The following is a 25,473-nucleotide window of genomic DNA, read 5'->3' on the forward strand; positions in this document are numbered from 1 at the left end:
GTTTTCCTTGGCTCTTGATGAGTCAACAGATGTTACTGCTACTGCCTGGTTATTGTGGTTTATTTGATAAGTCAATGCTGAGGCTGAAGTGATTGAAGAGTTAGTTTCTATGAATAGTCTGTGTGCAACAACTATAGGTAAGAGTATTTTCTAAGAAGTTAAGAAAATGTGACTTTGGTACAAGCTGAAGTAGAATCTGCTAAGATGTGTTACATCTGGTGGTAAGAACGTGTGGAGCAAAAAAAAGGCTTAGGTGGTCAAATTTACAAAACTTGTGAAGATGCAAACTATTAAAACCCTATGGTTATTCACTGTACTATTTACAGCAGGTTTTTGTGGAATATGGTTGACTTTAATCTTGTGTTAATGAACTAGTGCTCTCAACATTGAACTTCATGTAACCAGCATCAGTTGTTATCTTTTGTCAGCTATGGAAGGTGACATCCCGATTTGTCCTACCAGTTGGCTTAGCAGCAATAGTTTTATTGTGAGTTTCTGAGTTCAGAACTGACACTGCAATTTTTCTGGACCAAAAGAAAACACCCTCAACTACTGTTACGGAACACTGAATGGCTTTGGAATCTAGCTTTGGTTGCAGACTTGATGATGTTCTGTAATGAACTCAACCAAAAATTGAGACAGTGCAAAACAATAGGAACAGTTATCCCCACTGTCTGTAGGATTCAGGAAAAGGCTCCTCCAGATCCAGAGTGTTCTAGAGTAGTGCTTTTCAAAGACTGCCCTCAGACCAGCAGCATCAGCATCGACTGATTACTCATTAAAATGCAAATTGTACTGAATCAGAAGCTCTGGAGGTGGAGACAGCAAAACAATGTTCACGCAGGAAACATACACTAGAGTAATTTTGATGACAACTAACATGATTTGAATCACAAAGTAACACCCAGGAGCTTTATATATTCCTGTGCTCTCAAGAGGGAAGACAAGAAGCAGTATTTGTGGCACAAATCTGCAGCAGATACATTTTCTGCTCAAACCACAGGTCCGGCAGTGTTTTTTGGACCCTGATGCAAATGTAAAGGAAATTTCCATTTTTCAAAATCCATTCAATTGTGCAATTCAGGAGCGTCCACGTAACCCTCAATTGGAAGGCAGCTCTATGCTCACCACTATACCACCAACGCTGTAACCCTCAATTGGAAGGGATTAATCTGCAAGGCTCTAGCAGGCTAAAAGGAAAAGACCAAGGGAGGAAAGAATGTAATAGAATTCTACCAATGCCTTCCAAGTGATAAATATGCTCCGGAAAATACTCTCATGGATTAACATATGTACTTGGCAATTCTTATCTGTCTGAAAAGATATTTTCAAAGACAAAATATGTAAAATCTTACTCGAGATCAACATTAACAGATGAATACTTACAATCAATTCTGATGATAGGAAATAGTAACTTTGAATCCCAATCGAGTGAAATATTATCCTCCCCATGAGTATTCCATTCTTCTTTAGTAGAACCGTATTACAAAAAAATTGTTTTCAATTATTATGTTTTGAATTCTGTCAATAAAAATTTTGTGGAAATTCATTCTCTCTCCCATTATATAATACCTACATAATAATCTCAATTTTGCCTCTTAGTCCATTACAGAAAATGTTTGCTGACCTCTGCTCCGGAATCAGAAGTCACCCTGCACACTTAAAACACAGGTTAAACGCACTGGCTAGGTGTGTAAAAGCCAGATGTCCAAGGTGTGTAAAATGGCTCTGCCACCAGCAGGTATGTGGACAGGAGGAAGTTCTTCAATCTTTCTTTGCCTCAGTTTCCTCAACAGTAACCGGAAGCAAGCAACAGTATCTATCTTACAGGGTTGTTGTGAAGATTAAGTGACTCAGGGAATACAAAGCCTACCAAAGAGGGTCTGGCCAAAGTAAGCATCAACTCAATGTCGGTTGCTAATTTATGATAAAAGTACCACTTCACCCAGTTGGTAGTCAAATTATAAATCTCATCCTCCTAAAAGTTCCACCAGATAAAACATCTAAAATGTTTATATACATTTGTGAGTGGAAAGAAAATACAAGTGCATGAAGGTAATGTGTAGGATAACCCAGCCCTCTCCCAACTGGCCCTTGCTTCTGCCATGAAAACAGAAGATAGGGTGGGTCCTGCCCCATGACAGAAATCTTCATATAGATGGTTTCTTATATGGAAGAGACTGTACTGCTATTTTAATATTTCAAATGTCACAGTATTGCATTCTTTATATTCTAGAAAAGAGTAAGCATAGTACTAGTTTATAACATTTACATTAAAAATTGTTCTTAATGTTTTATTCATTTTTTGGGAGCCTAAGTGGGGGATGGGACAAAGAGAGAGGGAATAGAGGGTCCAAAGCAGACTCCATGCTGACAGCAGCGAGCTCGATGTGGGGCTCGAACTCACAAACCACGAGATCATGACCTGAGCCAAAGTCTGATGCTCAACTGACTGAGCCACCCAGGAGCCCCTATAGCCTTTACGTTTTTAAGGTTTGACATATTACATGGCTTAGCTCAATAATATATTCTTACTCATTCAATAAATACTTATTGACTGCCTAATATTTGTCATATACATAAATTCACTAGCTTATGCACTTTGGGGGAAAAATGCTTTCATATATGTACTTTTGAGAATGCCCTCAAAAACTGCCCAGAGATATATATTAAGCATGCTAATTTTTTAACTAAATGTGCTTCTTCTTAAATGGCTACAAGAAATTCTAGAGTAATGATGTCCAATATGATAACCACTAGCCTCAGGTGACTACTGAACACCTGAAATGTGGCTAGCACAACTGAGGTATGGAATTTTTAATTACACTTAACTACAATTAAATAAAATAGCCATATATGGCTAGTGGCTGCCAGATAGGACAGTAGAGTTCTACAGGATTATTCTGGGATGTGCAGATGTTGGAATTTAGCAGTCTGTCCTTTGTGGGAAAGTAAATTTGGTTATACTATACACTTAATATTAGTTTGCTACTCAAAACAGCCCTGTCTTTTCATGCCACAAAATATTTTGTTTACTTTCTTAGCAACAGAACTAAATCAATTCACTATTTTAACAAAACAATGTTTTTCCTCCACTGTAACTGATTTCTAATGATTTAAGGTGCTGGGACACAGAAAAAAAATAGATATAATCCACATATATTTCAGAAGTCTTAAACCTCTCCCTCAGGCAAATTTTTAAGGCATCTGCTAATAGCTGGAAAGTTATTTTGTTTAGTAGTTTACCTCTTGTTCTTGATTACGCCCACATTTCTACACTGATATTACCCAGTAGTAAAATAAATAAGTCAGAAGAAAAATGGAAAAACTAAAACCGTCAAATTGAAGAGTTAATGTATCAGCTTAAAAAATAATTACAACATGAAAAAATAAGACTCTTCCTCCAACTAACTCTGAAAATTTTGTATACATCAAACAAAACACTGGCCAGGTCATAAGGCTTATTATAATAAGACATCTTTACATGAGGGTGTGAAAAATTAATTTTATTTTTAAACATCATGATACTTTCTGGCTCAACGTGTTCCTTTAAAAATAAGTTAAAAGGTTTCCATATTACTCTTTTATTACACATGTAATTATTGACTAAAGAATAATATTACTGCTGAACATAAGGTAAAAATAATGTGACCCACTCACATATTCTTGAAGAAAAGCGCTTACAATATTTTATGAAAACACTTCTTTACATTTTTACTTGATTTAATGGACAATTTCATATCTTTCTTTAAAATCTACAAATGCCTTAACGGAGCAGCAAGACATTCCCACCATTATAAAACTAAACAAAACCAACGCCAAAATAAAACCCTACGAAAGCACATGGATTTTATTATAGAACATATACGAAGTCACTGCGTAAAGCTCTTTTTTATGAATACATTTGGAAAGCTCACATTGAGTTCCAGCACAGCTCTGTTATCAATCTGTGAACAGAAGGACACATCAAGCAAGCAAAGATCTTTACAAGATTCCAGAAGTTTTCTTAAAGATGCTGGACTTACCATTCTTGTTCCTGTTAAAATAAAACAAAACACCTTAAGTATCATATTTATATAATGTCCAGATAAAGAACCCCTTTATTATTTATTATTTAAAATGCATTTAAGGTAAACTGCCTTTTAAAAATTAAAAGCATTTCTTTAAACAAAAGACATATTGAAATAGCCTTGTAAAAAAAAATACAAACTGAATTGTTCCATCCAATTTGGCATCTAGGACCTGGATTTTGTCAATAGTCTACTCACTATCTTCATTCCTACCTCCTGGCCATTCCAATCAGCTCCTCCAGACTTTTCCTATTTCTGTCACCCAAGTTCAAAACTGTCTACACATCTCATTTTCCTCAACCCATGGGTCAAATCATACAGCAATGCTTACAGTGATTCAACCTCATATTCCATGCAGTGCAATTACTGAGCAACTACCACTGCAGAAACTTCTGTTTCAGGCACTGGAGATACAAAGATGAATAAGACATGTGTCTGCCCTAAGGAACTCCTTGACCAGAGTTGAAAACAAATAGTTACAATACAACTCGATAAGTGGTGGGTATAAAATGGCATTATCGGAAGTCAGATAATGGCGGAGCAGTACTCCATTTAGCCCACGTTAAATCTGAAGAGACTACTGGCTATTCAGATAGAAGCCACATTATACACGTTATGAAAAGCACTGCTTAAAGTCAGCACTCAATAAATAACAAATATCATTAGGCTTGAAGATATCATCTATTGTAAAACACGCATGCATGCTTTAACTGTGGGTTTTCTAGGGAGGAAAAAAAATCACTGTCATATCACATAAACACATCTAATGTGATGGAACTGAAGTTTCTGAGACGTTAACCTATGCCTTTTCCCCTGAGAAATCCTTTCTGCTCCCCTCCTTGCCGTGGGCTCCAGAAGCAGTATACTGCTACCTTGACTGCGGCTAGCCCCGTGCCAAACCCATACAGATTCTCCTGGGAATCAGGAGAACTGGAACTCACTAAAGCCTTCAGTGTCCATAGATCCCTTGAACTAAAGACACGAAAAACTGGGTTGGGACTGTTGTATCATATAGCTACATGTACATAGGAAGACAGAGATGGCCAGCATGACAAGAAAAGAGTAAGGCAAAAACAAAGGGAAAAGCAGATGTAAAAGTTACTGGTGAGTGTACAAGGGCAGTGGAGGTGGGGCAGGCGCCTGAGCATGAAGGACAGGAAAAGGCAGAAAAAAGAGAAAACAACGTTCTTGCCTTTTGATCGTTTTCCAGTCTCTGCTGAGGTCTGACCATAACTCCTACCTATGGATCCGAGAGAGACACCTGTACCTTCACAATAATGTTCCTTCTCTTATGTGGAAGTTAGTGTGAGTGGGCTTCTGTTGTACAAGAAAAGAGAACCTCAGCTGGGACACTTGGCTATGTGGTCGGTGTTCTTCACCTAGGGTTGTGACTGTTTTCTATTTGCCAGACTTGGTCATTAGCATCTGAGTTTCCTAGTAAGTTAGAAATTCCTAAAAGCCTAAGAGAATAGAATGTCAGGGAAGGAAGTTGGAAGACTGAAAATTTAACAAGGCTAAGGTGTCCTGTCTTATGCTTCCAGAGGACTGTGTGCTTTTGTATTCTTATCCACCTAGAACACAACTATGTTCTCAGTCAGTTTGCTCCCTCAGGGCAGGGGCCACATCTGTCTATCTGACCTATCTCCCGTGTTGGAAACAATGCCTGACACAGTGTATGCTCAGTAAGTGTGTAATAAATGAAAGAATGAAGGGATGGTGTTTAATTTCACAATACCATTACCCTGGTTTGGACCCGTATTAGATGGATTACCATAGCTAATCTCCCCGATTTTGATTTCCTCGCTCTCCCAATTCACCTACCACTTGTTTCTAGATTAATATCCCTAACACAGCTCTAAATGTATCACTCATGCTCCAAATTAAAACCCAGTAATAGCTCTTCCTTGTTTAATTTTGTGCAGATTCCTCATCCTTGTGTTCAAAACTCTCCACGAAAGCCTGCATTATACTAACGTTCTAAGTCAAATTAGATTGCCAATTCTCTGAAGGTATTCTGTATTTTTAACTCCTATGCTTTTGTTTCACGCTCTTCATTCTGCTTAAAATGCTCTCCTCCTATTTTCTATTCCCTTTTCAAGGATACCTTTCAAATACCTATTAACCTTAAAAAAAATTTTTTTTTAATTTGAGAGAGAGAGCATGCACGAGCAGGGGAGAGGGGCAGAGGGAGAGAGAGACAAAGAGAGAGAGAATCCTAAGCAGGCTTCAGGCTCAGCACAGACACAAACACAAGGCTCAATCCCACCACCCTGGGATCATGACCTGAACTGAAATCAAGAGCCCGACGTTCAACTGACTGAGCCACCCAGGTGCCCCCTATTAACCTTTTCAAGTAAACTTTTTCATATTTCTTTAATCATATATACTCTCTTTTCTTTGAGCCCCCAAATGAACTTGCTTCTGGCTTGCATTAAAGTTACTTATAATTGTTTTACTGGGGTTTTTTTTTGGGGGGGGGCAGGTCATAAACTCTCTGAAGGTAGGGACTATATGTTACTCAGCTTTGTACTGGTCAGTAAGCATTTTCAGTATGAAGAAAGTATGCCACTTAACATTTGCCAGACCAATTAACATTTCATTAATTTGTGATTAACCAATCACAAAATGACAAAATAATGGCTATAAGCTTGGTTTAACTAAGAATCTTTTTTTCAAAATGGATTCAAACACTTAAGGAAACCATAAACAACAATAAAAATGAAATTTTAGCATAGTGGTTTAGGAGCATAGATTCTGATTCAAATTCAGATTCCTGTGGCACCTGGGTGGCTCAGTTGGTTAAGCATCCACCTCTTGGTTTCGGCTCAGGTCACGGTCTTGTGGTTTCATGAGTTCGAGCCCCACATTGGGCTCTGTGCTGCGCTTGCTCAGCACGAGCTTGCTTGGGATTCTCTCTTTCTCCTTCTCTCTCTGCCCCTCCCCCATTCATGCTGCCTCTCTTTCAAATAAACAAATAAACTTTAAAAAATTATAAAAAAAAAAATTCAGATTCCTCATTAGACATGAGACTCTGGCAAATCACGTAACTTCTTTCAGCCTGTTTCCACTTCTGTGGCTATAATAACAGCTATCTCAAACACTGTGAGGGTTAAATCGGTTAGTATATGCTCGGAACAATATAAAGCATACAGTCCCATTGCTGTTAACATTATTTTACTTTGTTCTTTATATTTGAAATAAGATGTTCTAATATATTTGCATGATGGTCCTCTTCCTATAATTTATTTTGCCATAATAATACTTCCTTGCTCTATTTTTTTTTAGTATAGTTGACACACAATGTTATATTAGTTTTAGATATACAAGGTAGTGATTCAACAGGTTTATACATTATGCTATGTTCACAAGTGTAGCTACCATCTGTTACCATGCAATGCTACTACAATATCACTGGCTATATTCCATACACTGTGTCTTCTTTTCCCAGGACTTATTCATTCCATAACTGGAAGCCTGTATCTCCCACTCCTCCTCACACATCTTGCCCATCCCTCCACCCCCCTTTCCTCTGGCAACCATCAGTTTGTTCTCTATATTTATAGATTTGATTCTTTTTGTTTATTCATTTGTTGCTTTTTTTCCTGAAGATTCCACTTACAAGTGAAATCATGTATTATTTATCTTTCTCAGTGTGACTTATTTCACTTAACAAAATGCCCTCCATGTTATCACAATCCCATCCTTTTTTATGGCCATGTAATATTTCACTGCATACCTATATACCACATTTTCCTTATCCATTTTTTATTGATAGACACTTAGGCTGACTTCGTATCTTGGCTACTGTAAATAATACTCCAACAAACATAAGGGTGCATATACCTTTTTGAATTTGTGTTGTTTGTTTTGAGTAAATACCCAATAGTGGAATTACTAGAACATACGGTAATTCTATTTTTAATTTTTTGAGGTACCTCCATTCTGTTCTCCATAGTGGCTGTACCAGTTACATGCCCATCTACAGTGCACAAGGGTTCCTTTATCTCCACATCCTCACCAACATTTATTTCTTGTGTTTTTGATTTTAGCCATTCTAATAAGTGTAAGGGTGATATCTCACTGTGGTTTTGATCTGCAGTTCCCTGATGAATAGTGATGTTGAACATCTTTTCATGTGTGTCTGTTCACCATCTGTGTGTCATCTCTGGAGAAATATCTATTCAGATCCTCTACCCATTCTTTTATCGCATTGTTTTTTCATATTGAGTTTTTAAGTTCTTTATATATTTAGGATATTAACCCCTTATCAGATATATCATTTGCAAATATCGTCTCCCCTTCAGTAGGTTGTGTTTTTGCTTTGTTCATGGTGCATTTTTTTTTTATTTTGATGTAGTCCCAGTAGTTTCTTTTTGCTTTTGTTTCCCTTGCCTTAGGAGACATATCTAGAAAAAAGTTGCTACAGCTGATGTTAGAGTAATGACTGCCTGTGGTCTCTTCTAAAATTTTTGTGATTTCAGGTTTCACATTTAGGTGTTTAATCCATTTAAGTTTATTTTGCGGTAGGGTATTAAAAGGTAGTCCAGTTTTATTCTTCTACACATAGCTATCCAGTTTTCCTAGCACCATCTACTGAAGAGATTGTCTTTTTCCCATTATATAATCTTGCCTCCTTTATTTCTGGGCTCTCTATTCTGATCCATCGATCTATGTGTCTATTTTTATACCAGTACCATATTATTTTGATTACTACAGCCTTGTAGTATATCTTGAAATCTGGGATTGTGATACCTCAAGACTTTGTTCTTTCTCAAGACTGCTTTAGCTATTTGAGGTTTTTTGTGATTCCATAAAAATTTTAGTACTGTTGGTTCTAGTTTTGTGAAAAATGCTGTTTGTATTTTGATAAGGATTGCACTGAATCTGAAGATTGATTGGGGAAATATTTGGGACACTTTAACAATCCTAATTCTTCCAATTCATGAGCATGGAATATCTTTCCATTTGTTTGAATCATCTTCAATTTCTTTCATCAGTGCTTTATAGTTTTCAAGAACAGTTCTTTCCCCATTTTGGTTAAGTTTATTCATAGGTGTTTTATTCTTTTTCGTGCAACTGTAAATGGTGTTGTCTTCTCTTTTTCTTTTTTTTTTTTTTTTTTTTTGCTACTTCATTATTGGTGTATAGAAATGCTACTGATTTCTGGATACTAATCTTATATCCTGTAGCTTTACTGAATTCATGTCTTCTAGCAGTTTTTTTGTTTTTTTTTTTTTGTGGAATCTTTAGGACTTTCCATGTATCGTAACCAGTCATCTGCAAATAGTGAGAGTTTGACTTCTTTATCAATATGGATGACTGTTATTTCTTTTTCTTGTCTGACTGCTATGCCTAGGACTTCCAGTACTATCTTGAATAAACACAGTGAGAGTGGACACCCTTGTCTTATTCCCAATCTTAGAGGAAAAGCTCTCAGTTTTTCACCGCTGAGTGTGATGTTAACTGTGGGTTGTTCATATATGGCCTTTATTACATTGAGGTGTGTTGTCCACTTTATTATTACTATTATGTTGAGGTAAGTTCATTCTACTTTGTTGAGTTTTTTTTTTTTATCATGAATGGATGCTGAATTTTATCAAATGCTTTTTCTGCATCTACTGAGATGATCATATGATTTTTATCCTTCATTTTGTTGATATGGTGTATCACACTGATTGATTTGCAAATACTGAACCATCCTTGCACCCCTGGAATAAATTCCACTTGGTCATGGTGAATGATCTTTTTAATGTATTGTTGTATGAGGTTTGTAATATTTTGGCCCATAGTTTTCATTTTTTGTGGTCTGTTTGTCTGGTTTTGGTATCAGGGTAATGCTGGTCTCATAGAATATATTTGGAAACCTTCCTACCTCCTCTATTTTTGGAATAGATAAAGGTGAATAGGTACTAACTCTATTTATTTATTTATTTATTTATTTATTTATTTATTTTATTTTATTTATTTAACATTTATTTTTGAGAAAGAGAGAGAGAGAAAGACAGCACATGAGCAGGGGAGGGGCAGAGAGAGAGAGGGAGACACAGAATCTGAAGCCAGTTCCAGGCTCTGAGCTGTCAGCACAGAGCCTGATGTGGGGCTCGAACTCACAAACCGCGAGATCATGACCTGAGCTAAAGTTGGATGCTTAACCAACTGAGCCACCCAGGTAAACCAGTGTTCTCTTCTTTAAATGTTTGTAGTATTCAGCTGTAAATCATCTGGTTCTGAACTTTCATTTTTGGTACTTTTTTGATTACCAATTCAATTTCATTATTTGTAATCAGCGTATTCAGATTTTCTATTTTTTCCTAGGTCAGTTTTGGAAGATTGAATGTTTCTAGTAATTTATCCATTTCTACTAGGTTGTCCAGTTTGTTGGCATGTAAATTTTCACATTATTCTCTTATAATTCTCTGTATTCTGTTGTGTCAGTTTGTTACTTCTCTCTTATTTCTGATTTGAGTCCTTTCTCTTTTATTTTTGATGACTCCAGCTATGGGTTTATTGATTTATTTATCTCTTCAAAGAATCAGCTTTCAGTTTCATTGATTTTTTTTTCTATTGCTTTTTGCTTTAGTCTCTATATCATTTATTTCTGCTCTGATCTTTATTATTTCCTTTCTTCTATTCACCTTGGATTTTGTTTGTTCTTTTTCTAGTTCCTTTAGGTGTAGACTGTTTATTTGAGCTTTTTATTGTTTCTTGATGTAGACCTATATCACTGCATAATTCCCTTAGAACTGCTTTTGCCGTGTCCCAAAGATTTTGGACCATTATGTTTTCATTTCCATTTGTCTCCATTAATTTTGTTCATTTGTTTGATTTCTTCATTGACCCCTTCATTGCTTGTTCATTATCATGTTGTTTAGTCTCCAGGTTTTTGTGTCTTTTCTATTTTTTTCTTGTGATTTATTTCTAGTTTCATACTGTTGTAATCAGAAAAGACACATGGTATGACTTCAATCTTCTCAAATTTATTGAGGCTTGTTTTGTGGCCTAATACATGATCTATTCGGGAGAATGTCCCATGCACAATAAAAAAGAATGTGTATTCTGTTGTTTTCAGATGGAATGTTCTCTATATATCTGTTATTTCCCTCTAGTCCAATGTGTCATTCAAAGACATTATTTCCTTGTTGATTTTCTACCTGGATGATCTATCCACTGATGTTAAGTAAAATGTTAAAGTCCACTACTATTACTGTATTATCATCAATTTCTCTCTTTATGTCCATTAATATTTGCTCTTTGTAGGTATGTGCTCCAGTGCTGGGTGCACAGATACTTACAACTGTTACACCCTCTTATTGGGTTGATCCCTTTATCATTATGCAATGCTTTGTCTCTTGTTATAGTCTTTGTTTTAAAATCTATTTTGTCTGATATAAGTATTGTTACTTTGGGGTTTTTTTGTTGTTTTTTGTTTTGTTTTGTTTTGTTTTTCCACTTCCATTTGCATGGGATTTCTCCATCCATTCACTTTCAGTGTATGTATCTTTAGGTTTGAGGTGAGTCTCCTATAGTCAGTATAAAGATGAGTCTTGCTTTTTGTTTTTTTTAATCCATTCTGCCACCCTATGTCTTTTGATTGGAGCATTTTGGCCATTTACATTTAAGTAATTGTTGATAGGTATGTACTTACTGCCATTTTATTATTTGTTTTCTAGTTGTTTATGTAGTTCTCTCCTGTTCCTTCCTTCCTTCTCTTGCTCTCTTTCCTTATGAGTGATGAGTTTCTATAGTGTTATGTTTGGCTTTCTTTCTCCTTATTTTTTGTGTACCTCATGAGGTTCAAATATAGCATCCTAAGTATACAGCAGTCTATATTACTTTGATGAACTTCAAAGGCATTCTAAAAACAAAAAAGAAAAAAATAAAACCTTCTTTTCCTTTTTCCCCTTCATGTTTTATGAATATGTGGTCCTATTTTACATCTTTTTACTTATAATTTTTCTATGTCTAATTATGGCCATTTCCTTTAGGACTTACAGAAGTCTCTTTAACATTTCTTCTAAGTCTGGCTTAGTGGTGATAAACTCCTTTAGTTTTTGTTTGGGAAACTCTCTCTCCTTCAAGTCTGAATGACACCCTTGATGAGTAGATTATTCTTGGTTGTAGGTGTTTTCCTTGCAGCATTTTGAATGTATTGTGTCATTCCCTTCTGGCCTGCAAAGTTTCTGCTGAAGAATCAGCTGATATATCTTACAGGTTTTTCCTTGTAGGTAACTTTTTGTTTCTCTCTTGCTTTTAAGATTCTATCTTTAACCTTTAAAACTTTACTTATTACATGTTGTAGTGTGGACCTCCTTGGGTTCATCTTGTTTGGAACTCTCTTCTTTGATGTGGATGTCTGATTCTTTCCCTACATTAGGGAAGTTTTCAGCTACCGTTTCTTTAAATAAGTTTTTCACCCCTTTCTCTTCTTCTTATGGGACTCCCGAATGTGAATGTTTGTTTGCTTGATGTTGTCCAAGGGTTCTCTTAATCTATCTTCATTTTTAAAAAGTCTTTTCTCTTTTTGATGTTCATCTTGGGTGCTTTCCATTACCCTGTCTTCCAGATCTCTTCTGCATCTGCTAATCTGTTGATTCCCTCTAGTGTGTTTTTTACTTCAGTTATTGTATTCTTCAACTCTGATCAGCTCTTGCTTATATTTTCTATCTCTTTACTGAAGGTGTCACTGGGTTCTTCCACTGTTCTCTCCAGCCTGGTATTTTAATGACCACTACTTTAGATTCCTTCTCAGGCATGCTGTTTATTTTTATTTCACTTAGTCCTTCTCTTGTTCTTCCTTTTGAAGCATATTCCTCTGTCTCTTCATTTTGCTTGACTTTCTGCATTTATTTCTATGGATTAGGAGGTGCAGCTAATTCTCCTGAACTTGAAGGAATGGTCTTGTGTTTGGTCATCCCCTATGTAGACTATATGCTTGGTGACTTTTGCTGGCTGGCAAGCTGGACCTGTGGCTGGCATGGGTTAGGGGAACCTGGTACTTTCCACATAGTGAGTCCCTTGTCAGGACAGCTAAAACTGAAGCAGATTCAGGTCAGGATGTCCCAGGGTTCTGTGTGTGGAGAGCACACTAGCAGGACAACTGAAGCTGAAATGGGTGCAAGTCAGAGTGTCCCAGGGTGCTCTGTGCAGGGGTACCTTGGCGGAATGGCTGGAGCTGATGCGATGTGCAGGCCAGGAGATCCCTGAGCTCTCTAGGCAGAAGGTACCCTAGCAGGAGAGTTGAAACTAAAGTGGGTCCAAGCTGGGGGGACAAGGGGCTCTCCACACAGAGGCACCTTGGAAAGACAGCTGAAGCAGAAATGGATATAAACTTGGGTGTTTCTGGAATTTCCACACAGAGGGTGCACTGAATAATGGCTGTAGCTGGTGTGGGGTATAGGTTGGGAGGTCCTGGGGTGTTCCATGCAGGGGTCATCTTGGCAGGACAACTAAAGCAAAGATGTGGTCCCTGGGCTCTCCACACACAACATGCCCTGGTAGGATAGCTGAAATTGAATTAGGAGCAAGTCAGGTTGTCCAATGGAGGCGCCCTGGCTGGGTGGATGGAGCTGAGGTTGGCATGGGTGGAAGTGTTCTGGGGTGCTCCACACAGGTGTGCCCTGGCAGGATGGCTGGAGCTGAAGCAGATGTCAGCCAAAGATGGTGAAGCACTCTGCACTGTGGGTGCCCTAGCAAGTCACTGGAAGCACAAGTGGTGTGCGCCTGGAGTGTTCTGGGATGTCTGCACCTGTGTCACCTTGATGTGAAGACTGGGGCTGGAGTGAGCACTAACCAGGGGTGTCCTGGTGTGTACGACTTTGTGGCTGCCTAGGTAGGACAGCTGGGGCTGGTGTGGGCTAAGGGCTCAGGGTTCACTGAGGCAGGAGGCCAGTTAGGGTGCCAGACTGTGCACTGGTCTGTGCTTTCAAGGTGGAGGGAGAGTGCAGACCATGTACATAAGCTCCTCCCACCCAGAGAGCATTCTAGCAGCTCTCCCCACTGTTTGGTGGAGTTCTAGAGTTGACTCTTCTATCTGCTAGTTGCTCTTTTAAATCATGGCTTTTAGAGAAAGGTGATGATGATGATGATGATGATGATGATGATGATGATGATAGAAAAATAAAAGAAAAAAAAGGGATAAAAAGGGAAAAAAAAGGAAAACAAAAACGAAACAAGACAAAACCAAAACCACACGCACAAATAAACCCAGTTTATTTTCTATGCCCCAGTGCCACTGCCCCCAAAGGTGGCATGGGCTGTGGACTCTGGTCTTGCTGAGGTTACAGGTGCACTCTGATGACCGGACCTGCTGGTGTCTAGATCCTGGTGGGGTCTAGGCTTTTAAGGTGGGGTGGGAACACAAACTGTGTTGTCCTCCAGTCCCTTTGACCTGGAGAGTGACCCACAGTCCCTCTGCAATTTGGTAGAGTTCTACTGTTGTCTCTCTTATGTGTTAGTTGCTCTTCTCCACTGAGGCTTTTATCCTGTGCCCAAGGACAGAGATCTGTTCCTGGTCCCTCAGTACTATCCCCCCCTCGCCCCCCCCCCCCCAACTGCTGTTGGCCTTGTCAGAGGTGGAGGTTCCCTTTGTTACTGTGTCTCAGTTTTTCTTGCTGTTCTCTTGCCATTCTATGGTTTTGCAGAAGCTGTTTAGTCAGCCCTCAGTTCTCTCAGGAGGAACTGCTCTATAAGCAGGTATAAACTGCTGTGTTCCGTGGAGCTGAGTTCAGAGTCTTCCTATGTTGCCATGTCAGACTGGAACTCTCCATATTTCCTTGCTCTTGCTTGGGAAAGTTACAAATGTTTTCAAAAAGAAGCCATTATACTTCTTCCCTATTTGTCTTTCATGTCTCTGTCAAGTAATTCATATGTTTGTAGGCCATTAGGCCACCTGAAAACCAACCCCAGTGCTCACAAGTGTGCTTTTGTCTGAGAATCAGCGTTACCAACTTCTTTTGTAGTTCTGTAGCATCTCTTTAAGACACTGGCTACTCCTCATCTCTACTGTATGAGGTTCGGGCGGGGGGGTGGGGGGGGAGGCGGTGACTGTAAAACAGATATTAACCAACGCCAGCCCCTATCCTCTGAAGTGAAGCCTAATGTAATCAGTGATCCAATTTTAAAGGCCTCAGCTACCTTTCCTCATTCTCTCTCATTTTCTTAAACTTTCCAAAATATTTCTCCTGTAAAAGGTCTACACTAATTCAAAGTGGTAGGTAGGCAGAAAGGAAAAGAAATAAGCAAGGAAAGCAGTCGTGGTGTTATAAAAAATCAGTACTGACTATGTTGGGGCCCAAAACCTTGCATTTGAACCCTTGGCTCTGCCATATATTAATTGCTGGACTCTAGTCCCTCTTCTATGAAAACACAATGATATCCAATTCCCTGAGCTATGAAGAATAAAGAAAATATAACACAGATGAGGTATCTAGCCAAAAGTGTACCTGTAACAGGCAAGAATTTCTCCCTAAATGTTTAGGCAAGAGTTTCTGATAAAAGTAGCTTGAATAAGTAATATGCAACCATATGAGCAACATCCACAAATGTATCATAAACCTGGACTGTGCAGAGATTTTCAAGGAAACCACAAATTCAGATGCTGAAAATCTTCACATTTCCCCGTGGTTGAATGTTTAATAGACAGGAAAGGACAGAGTCCACTCCATGGACTAACCTATCAACACTAACAGATTACCAGAGAACACAGTACAGGTGCTATAGGAATTCACAAAGTACCAACTGTGTGGGCAATTTTAACTATGGTGCTGCCAGCACTTCCGGCTAAAGTAAGAAGTAACGAAGCCTCACAGGGCTCCCAGCTGATAAACTGCAAGAAGGACACAAGGAATCCCAGAACTGGAAAGGATATTCAATAGATCTGCCCTGGGGTAGAACTACTCCTAAAATCTAGAATTATTGGAAATGAAGATTTGACAATATTCCTTAATCACGAGTTTAACATCAAGAAGCATTCATACACACACACATACACACACACACACACACACACACACACACACACATATACACACACATATGTATAACTCATTATACAAATGGATTAATTTCTTCTCTGTCTTTAAAATGGAGAACACAGCTTATATAAATTCTCACTCTTCTTACTAGACCAAGAATTAATGTTTATTTAGAGCTTTCTGATAGGCTCAACTATAAAATTCTGTTATTGTCCTCACTCTTTTACTTAAGTACAGATATAATTACTCTCTGTATCAACTGGCCTATTTTGCACTTCTTCAAACCAAGCAGGCTTATCAGGACAAAATTTTATTGTACCTAAGTTTTTTCCCCCCCTTGCAAAAAGTCTGAGATTGGCTTTCACATCAAGGCTTTAAAATGAGTTTATACATGGGGCACCTTGGTGGCTCTGACAGTTGAGCATCCAACTTCGGCTCAAGTCATGATATTGCGATTCATGAGTTTGAGCCCTGCATCGGGCTTACTGCGGTCAGCCTGTCAGCACAGAACCTGGGTTGGATCCTCTGTCTCCCTCTCTTTGCCCCTCCCCCACTTGCGCTCTCCCAGAAATTAAAAAAAATCTTAAAAAAAAAAAAAGCAAAAATAAAAAATAAAACAAATATATATACTGTATCCTTACCTAGTATGTCCAGTTGCCGTAATCGGGTACAATTACATGCCAGTTCTTCAATGTCTGTGTCACACACAGATCTGTTAGCTGTAAGAAAGAGTTTTTGCAAGTTTGGGAGCTGGCGTGCCAGTCTGGCGAAACACCCGGTGCTGCTCTGCAGTGTAGGGCACCAGCCAAGGTCGAGTTCCTCCAGAAGCGGACACCCAGAAGCCAGTACTGCTATCCCGTTCTCAGTAATATTCTTACACCTCCACAGATCCAGAGTTCGGAGTTTTTTACACTTGGCTCCTATCATGCTGGCTATCACATCATAGTCTTCAATCTGGAAATCAAATCATTCCAGTCTCTTACATATTATGCTCAGAAATACAGACTGCATAGAGCAAGTTAAAACATTCATAATCATCTCCTATTGTTTGCTTCCATGTAAACAGACCCACATTCTTGTTAATATAGATCTACCCACTCATCTCACAGATCTGCCACTGTTTCCTAAAACAGCAAGAATAATCGCTTACTTAAAAATCCACCTAACAGAATTCTAGACAGAGGGCTTCATGAATTAAATCCCAGGGCAGTATGAAATCTTCAGTCCCTCACAAAGAATTTGAGGATTTTGTGTTGTTCTTGCACGCCTTCCATTTTGACCTTGCTGCTGCTACTCATTCAGTTCACGGGACCTCGTTTCTTCTATTTTATATATAATTCATCAACTGTGGTAGGTATGTAAGAGCCCCCTGATAGAGGTGGGCACTTCACCACACTCTAAAATGGTATGTGAATATGTTGACAGTCCTAATAATGATACTAGTTTGGGGTTAAATGAGGCCTTTAGGGACTGAACGTACAACACAAAAATAATTTAGATTGTGATATGTTGTCTCAGTTACTGGAAGTGTCCGACGATTTACTTCATGATCACAAGATAATTCTCTACTAAACAGGGATTAAACATTTCAGTTCATGGGCTTTATATGCTTTAATAATGTTTTTCTTAACAGGTTTCTTTAGAGTTTGATTTGATTATTTTTTAATCAGGTATCAAAATTATCACCAGAAGTCAAAAGGAAACAAAATAGCTAACACTTCCAGGTATCATTTCCTTGTGTTCATTTGTTTATTCATATCTTCAACTACCATATGCCAGGACCACTCCAGAGGCCAGGAACAACAGTGAACCCCAAAACAAAGACTTTGTTCACATTTTTGGGAAAGACAAACAAACGAGCAAAATAAATCCAGTGAGTGGTAAGTGGTGTTAGAATAATGAAATAGGGTGATCAGACTGCCAGATGCGCAGAGGGTCACATGCAGTGGAGGAAGGGAGCAGGGGAGAGAGGGGTGATTGTTGGGATTTCCAGGAATGAACCTGGTGTATTCAGGGAACAGAAGTAGGATCAGGAATGGCCCAAGGGGAGTGAGGAGAGAGGCCATGAGGGCAGAGAGATATGCAGGGGCCAGGCTGTGATGCCATGAAAGAGTTTGGATTTTTATTTTAAGTACCAAGGAAATCAATGGACGGTTTGAAACAAATACGACTTACACTAAAACAAAAACAAAACCCCCCCCTGGTTTCTGTGTGGAGGATGGTCTATGGTCGGTAAGACTGGAGGGAGGAAGCCCAGCAAAGAGGCCTGCATTAGCTTAGTGGAGAGAGGCAGGGGCTTGCAATGAGTTTGCAAGCAGTGAAACGAGAAATGGACACATTTGGAGCTACAGAGCTATATTTTGAGTCAGAACTAAGGGCTGATGGCTTAGATGAAGTCATGGGGATTTCTACGGTCTTCAGGAACTGTTATGGTAGAATCAAGCAGAAGACCATGAGAAACGATTTGAGGGGAATACAACTACTTAAGTGAGTGTACCCAAATACACTTTAACTCTGAAAATTAGTGCAGCCAATCAACTCCTTTACAAAGAATTGTCAAGCTTCCCAACACTCGTGATGCTTACTTGCTATTGTTTTGATAGTCAAAAATAAAATCAAATGAATCATCCTGCCTTTTGGTCAACTGATAGAAAAGAAGCTGAAATAAACATGGTATTAAAATATCAACAAAGATCTGTCTGTGTTACTGTTCTGGTGAACCCTGGACCTGCTGTGAAATGGGAACAGTATTTCTATGACAAGTGTGGAACGTTTCCACCACAACGTAAATAATAGTATCAGCAATATCACGAATATTTCTGAACTTCAATGTCAAGTCCTTAAAACTTAATTTCCTGACAAACAAATATCAAAAGCAACAATATTTTACTGGCAACTACATACTTTAATTTAAAAATAGCCTACTTATCTTAAGTAGCATTTCTTACAGTATATCATATATTAACAGAAGTACAAGGAGAAAATGGGTTCAGGAGTCAGGTAAAGCTGCAAAACACTGGCATACACAAAGGCACACAGTTTCTTTGTTGTAGGATATACCATTGAAAACTCTAGGAGGAAGGCAGGGTAGCATTATTTCCTAATCTTAATCAGGAATCCCTACCTCACTGCCCCCCAATACACATCTTTTCTTAATTGAATATCTTTTAGGACTAATGTTGCATGAGCCAACTTGAAAATGTTGACTTAAAACATACTAATTCCAACTACAAACATATATGTGATTCCAAATCTCAAGTATGTGTGACCAGAGTCCTGCTTTTCTAGAAGATGTTGTTCCAGTTTAAAGGGAGGTAAGTAACAGGCAGAAAAAGGTACCTCTGGCCAAGGTTAAACAGCGGCCTTACCAATCTAAAGAGGGCGAGCTAGCAATAAGCAACAATCCAAGCGGCAGTAACTGGCTGGTTTGTCATCACAGAAAGTCCCATCAAATGTAACTGGGCCCATCCAGAAAAGTCATCAGAGGGACCCAACAGAAGCCCATGAAATGGCTTACGAAGATAAGAATTTGATCAAAAGTAAGGAAAGTCTAATGCTGAGTTAACGGGCTCCCAAGATTGTTTCTAAAGACTGGGGTTGGTCTGAGCCCACACCTGGTGGTTTAATCAGGCCTAACCACCAGGATGGTTTTTATATGGGGAAATGGAGATAAACAAGTGGTCGTAACAGGTCTCTCTAGCCTACATTGCCAAATCTTGGAGCATCTCAGAAGCCATCATTGAACTCTAAAAGGTGTTCACATGGAATTTCTTTTAGGTTGAATCCAAGCTTAGGACGCCAGGAGAACTTCTCTGATCTTGCAACCATCCTACTTATTCAGGTCTTCCTAGTAAGTGGATACAAAATTGGAATGGTTTGGGGGGGCACCCGGGAGGCTCAGTTGGTTAAGCGTCCAGCTTCGGCTCAGGTCATGATCTCATGGTTTGTGAGTTCAAGCCCACGTCAGGCTCTGTGCTGACAGCTCAGAGCCTGGAGCCTGTTTTGGATTCTGTGTCTCCCTCTCTCTGCCCCTCCCCGCTCGTGCTCTGTCTGTCTCTCCCTCAAAAATAAATAAACATTAAAAAAAATTAAAAACAAAACAAAACAAAATCAGAATGGTTTGGGATCTCCTGAATCTGTTTTGCGAGGGGAAGGTAAGAAAGAAAAGAGGGATGGATTGCCTTACAGTCAGTTATATTGGGAGATGCATTTCCTCTGAGTGTGTGTACATGTATGCACACACACATGCACATACAAATACCAAGAGTTCTCCTGTCCCTGGAGTCTCAGTATTACTTATAAGCCACATAATTTAGATGAAAAGAATTTAACTCATCCCATGAACTCTTTCAATGGCACCATAAAGCTAAAATTTTTAATCTGGAAGGACTTTAAAGATTATCTAGTTCAACAGTCCCTAGGCATTTGGATTTAATGGACCAGTAACATTTCAAAAAAATTTGAGTTCTAACATAGGGTGTCCATTTACCTTAACCAGTAAGGACAGTAAAACAAACACACACCGAAAACAACAACAACAGCAAAACAAACAAACAAAGATAAACCTATCTACTATCAGCAACATTTCCAGGAAATAATTTCAGAACTTAAAAACTAAAATTAGCTTTGTGACAAACATCTGAACTACCAGCATTTGGGTATGACTGATATCTTATTTTGTAAAAAAAAAAAAAAAAAAAAAAAAAATCCAGAGAGGTACATAGCTTGTCTGAAGCTTGTCTGGCTCGAGGCAGAACCAAACTATTTTTACCACAACACATTACTTTCCTTGCTCTCCTGGATAAATCATGTTGATGTTTCAAAGAGATCCTCTCGAATTTAAGAAAAATGTTTGAAAGTAGGGTACACAGTAGTTCGCCGTAAATCTGAAAAGCTGTGGGTGAGTGTGGAGTGGCTGGGTCAGGATAAAATTCACCCATGGGAAGAAAAAGAGAACAAGCGATGGAGTATAGGTAAAGAATTTTCAAATACTTACCATTACACAACTGCCCAAACTAAGGTGCTGAAGCTCTGAACAGAAGTTCAAAATGCTGAGCAGTGCTGTTTGCTGCCATCGGGGACCACATTGGCGGCAAATATGGAAAGCGAAAGAAAGTGAAACAAAGAGGAGAGGTCAATTAGACATTAAAGGCTGTCACCGCTTTTCTTGAAATAGAGCTCAAACCCGAGGTTACAGACACCACAAATGCCATTTAATGAGTCCCCAGGTGCTCCCACCATTGATTGGCTTGAAGTCAAGGTAATCATTACTAGTTTCCATGTAAGTCGCCACTTCGTAGATGGTTTCGTGGGCCCCACAGACACCTATGTTCCCTGTGACCTCTCAGCTCATCTCCCAAAGGTAAGCAATTTGAAAGTCTGGTTAAGACTGAACGGCAAGACAAGCTTAACAACCCCGCCCTCAAAAAAAAAAAAAAAAAAAGTAAGAAAACAAAAACCCAGAGAGGCCTGGTGACACTCTGAAGAACAGCGGCAGCTCTGACATTCACTGATCAGCTGCCGCCTGATGGAGCTGCCAATAGAGTCACCCCAAATCAGGATTGAGCTGGTGACGTTAATGTCAAAGGATTCTCTTTGCTGACAAGGATACCAACAACCATTGAGCACCTGTCACTAGCAACATGCTGACTGAAACATATATAACGTGCACTTTCTAGTCATGTTCCTGCCATTTAAGCCCATCTACTCTGTGCAATGAAAACGGTCTCACCACTGAAGAAACCCAAAGATATGCTAGACTGCTACATAATCATGGTACCTAAAATATCTCTAGTCATAAGTTCATTTGATGAAATGCCTGCCATGAAAAATTACCAAAAAAAAAAAAAAGCAGCAAAACATTCACATTTCTAGTTTTCTTTTTTCTATTAGGACAAAAAACTACTCGAACTAACATGGCAAAATTTCTTTCTAAACATTTCAACTAAATCGTATCTAAAAAAAATGACGATGACACTGTACAACCTCTGTTTAATCTGCTCCAAGTGTTCAAAACCTGAACAGTATTAGCTGGAGAAAGGACAAAGAATGTGTCAATGATGATACAAAACATTAGTTCGAACCCAGGTAAGATTTTCCCAGAGAAAATAATGAACTATATCAGATAAAATAAACTTAGTTAAGGCAAAAATAAAATAATAGTTACAAGAGGTCCTAGAACAAAACTAGACTTAAGACTAATTGTTTCACTGTTGGGCACTTCCTTAAGCAAAATTTTAAAAAAAAGTTTATATTCATTTTATGACTTTATACCTAAGTTTCAACACAACTTATCACATTTATAAGACAATCCCATCTAGCTCTCAGAATGTTGACATTAGAAGAGATCTATCAAGATAAATTAATTTTCTGCTTCTCCATAATACTTAGCTATTTTAACTTACTAACAGATAGGAAAATGACATCAGGTTTGTTTTTATTAAAATACCAGATCCCTATGACAAGGTTGCTTGATAAGACTTTCCCATGAGCAAGATCCAGGACATATTAGAGAACTTTTATAGAGAATTCCATATATTCTTGTCAATTCAAAATTATAAATGGCTCCCCTTCCCCCACCCCTATACGCACACTCCATTCAAGAACTTGCTGATAATTTATTTTTAAACTATTTACAATGGCAAACCTCAGGTATATGAACAAGTACAGAATCCAATGAAATGAATACCCAGGTAGCTGCAACTCAGATTTATCAAATCTTAGCATACTGCTTTGCTTATCCTTATTTATTTGTGAATCCCTCCATCCATTTATATATTTCCTTAGAGGTAACCTTTATCATCACTCAGTGCTTAAAAACATGATTGAAAATTATATAATTTGGGGCACTTGGGTGGCTCAATTGGTTGAGGGTTTGACTCTTGCTTTCGGCTCAGGTCATGATCTCATGGTCATGAGACTGAGCCCCACGTCAGGCTCTGCACTGGGCACTGAGCTTGCTTAAGATTCTCAGTCTGTCTGTCTGTCTGTCTGTCTGTCTCTCTCTCTCTCTTTCCCTCTGCAGGGAGGTTTTATATAAAAACAGGGGTTTTATATAAATGTGCACATACTTTTGCATCTTCCTCGACAATGTTTGTGAGAAATTTGTCCGTGTTGACACTCACAGCTTTATTAGCTCACTGACCTGTTAACTGTTGTATATCCTATTACATTATGCAACATATATTCCCATTTGGTGAATATTTAGTTTGTTTATAACTTTTACCATAACAAAGAATGTTAAAATAACCATTCTTATATGTGTTTCCTTGTGCATTTTATAGAAGAGTATTTCTCTAGAGCACATGCCAGAGGAAGAATTTCTAGGTGTTTAGGTATGCTTAAACTTTATCAGATTTTGCAAAACAGCGCTCCTGAGTGCCTGCGTCAACTGACGTGCCCACTAGCAATGCAAGAGCGCTGGGTCCCACATCTTTGCCAACATATAATCTTTTCATCCTTTTTAATGTCTGCCTATCTGATGAGCATGGAATGTTAGAATATTTATTAGTATGATTACTAGTGAGATTGAAGATCTTCTCATATGTTTATGGGCCACTCATATCTCCTGCTCCATACACTGCTTAATCATATCCTTTACTGATTATTTCCATTAGATTGTTTCTTCCTTCCTGACTTGTAGGAATTCTTTTCCATGCTGGATACCAATCATTGTCAGTTTTATCCACTACAAATATCTTCTCTAAATCTAACACTTGTCTTTTGCTTTATTTATAGAATCTTCTGCGACATGAAACTTCAAATTTTAATATAGTCACATCAATCTTTCCTTTATGTTTGTATTCTGTTGTCTTCTCCAAAAGGTCCCTCTTTACCCAAGGGAGAATATTCTTTTTTTCTTCTTTTTTTTTTTTTTAAATGACACCATTAAAGTTTTTCTTTTTTACACTGGTTTTCAACCCGGTGGTAACTGATTTTTATACATGGGAGCATATCAAATTTCATTTTTTCCTTAAGAATAACCAGTTGTCCTGGTTCAATTTATTGAAGATTCTACCTTATCCACTTATTTGCGGTGTCTTCTGTTATATTTCAAGTTTCCATATGTGTATGAGTCTATTTCTGGGTATTTTGTTTCACTTGTCTATTTGCCCTTCCCCTGTACCAACACTTCAGTCTTTCCTATTATAATCTGGAATGAGTCTATATATGTGGTAAGGCAAACACCTTTTCCTCATTCTTCAAAACTCTTAGCTGTTCTTGATCCTTTGCTCTTTGATATGAATTTTAGAAACACCTTGAGGATTTTAGTTTACCTTTTTAAAAGTAATACAAAAAGATTAGTTTTTCTTTCTTTCTTACCCCATGGTCAATACAGTTGGTCCCTGAACAACATCAGGGTTGGGGATGCTGACCTGTGCACAGTAAAAACTCTGCAGGTATAATTTTTGACCCCCCTATATCCTAACTACTACTAGCCTACTGTTGACGGGAAGCCTTACCAGTAACATAGTTAATTAACACATATTTTGTATGCTGTGTGTATTATATACTGTATTTTTACAGTAAAGCTAGAGATAGTAAAGTGTCATTAAGAAAATCATAAGGATGTCGGGGCGCCTGGGTGGCTCAGTCAGTTGGGCATCTGACTTCGGCTCAGATCATGATCTCACGAGCGCCGTGTTGGGATCTGTGCTGACAGCTCAGCCTGGAGCCTGCTTCAGATTCTGTCTCCCTCTCTCTCTGCCCCTCCCCCGCTCAAGCTCTGTCTCTGTCTCTCTCAAAAATGAACATTAAAAAAAATTTAAGAAAATCATAAGGACGAGAAAATACACGTACAGTACTGAACTACATTTATTGGGAAAAAAAAATCTGCACATAAGTAGACCCATGCAGTTTAAACCCAAGTTCTTCAAGTGTCAACTGTATTTACTTTACTGGCATTTTATCAATTTCTGTGTCATTAACTGTCTATTATATCTGATACCTTCTCACTGAATTTTTCTTCTTGTTGAAGAATATTTTTAAGAGTTCTTTTAGCGAGTGTCTGTGAGTGGTAAAACCTTAACAACACATGTTTATAGAGTAGTTACCAACATGTCAGGTACTGCTGTAAATTATATACATTGTTTAGCCCTCACAACAACCCTACACACTTGTTTAATAAATATTTATTGAGTGTCTACTCTGTGTTAGGCACTGTTTACACTTGGGATATATCAGTAAACACAGCAGATAACTGTTATTCTCATTTATAAATTAGGAATCTGAGTCACAGAAAGTTAAATACCATAGTTAGTCTTTAATTTTCGCTCCATCCTGAGTGAAAATTTAGCCAGGCTTAAAATTTTAGGCAGTCTAATTGTCTTCCTCTGTAAGTAATATATTTTTTCTCTCTGGGGGCTCTTATCCATTTATCTCATATTCTGCAATTTCATCACAATGTGTCCAAAGATTTATTTTCACTTATT

The 25,473-nt window shown here is 38.3% G+C and overlaps 1 protein-coding gene across 4 annotated transcripts in view; it reads right to left on the reverse strand.

Moving 5' to 3' along the window:
- Positions 1 to 3,485: 3,485 nt before the first annotated feature.
- The window catches only part of FBXL4 (F-box and leucine rich repeat protein 4), an 83,512-nt gene continuing 61,524 nt past the window's right edge, over positions 3,486 to 25,473 (reverse strand). For 2 of the 4 annotated variants that reach the window (XM_058734778.1, XM_058734779.1), the window contains 3 exons: positions 21,039 to 21,110; positions 16,684 to 16,996; positions 3,486 to 4,036 (listed from right to left, as the gene is read on the reverse strand). In XM_058734778.1, the coding sequence (XP_058590761.1) occupies positions 3,873 to 4,036; positions 16,684 to 16,996; positions 21,039 to 21,110 (549 nt within the window). In that variant the 3' untranslated portion in view covers positions 3,486 to 3,872. Of the gene's footprint in view, positions 4,037 to 11,828; positions 14,852 to 15,667; positions 16,539 to 16,683; positions 16,997 to 21,038; positions 21,111 to 25,473 lie in introns of those variants that run through there. The other 2 variants (XM_058734780.1, XM_058734781.1) reach the window with 2 other exon arrangements.

This window comes from Neofelis nebulosa, chromosome 6 (genome assembly GCF_028018385.1).
Source record: "Neofelis nebulosa isolate mNeoNeb1 chromosome 6, mNeoNeb1.pri, whole genome shotgun sequence".
Lineage (NCBI taxonomy): Eukaryota > Metazoa > Chordata > Mammalia > Carnivora > Felidae > Neofelis > Neofelis nebulosa.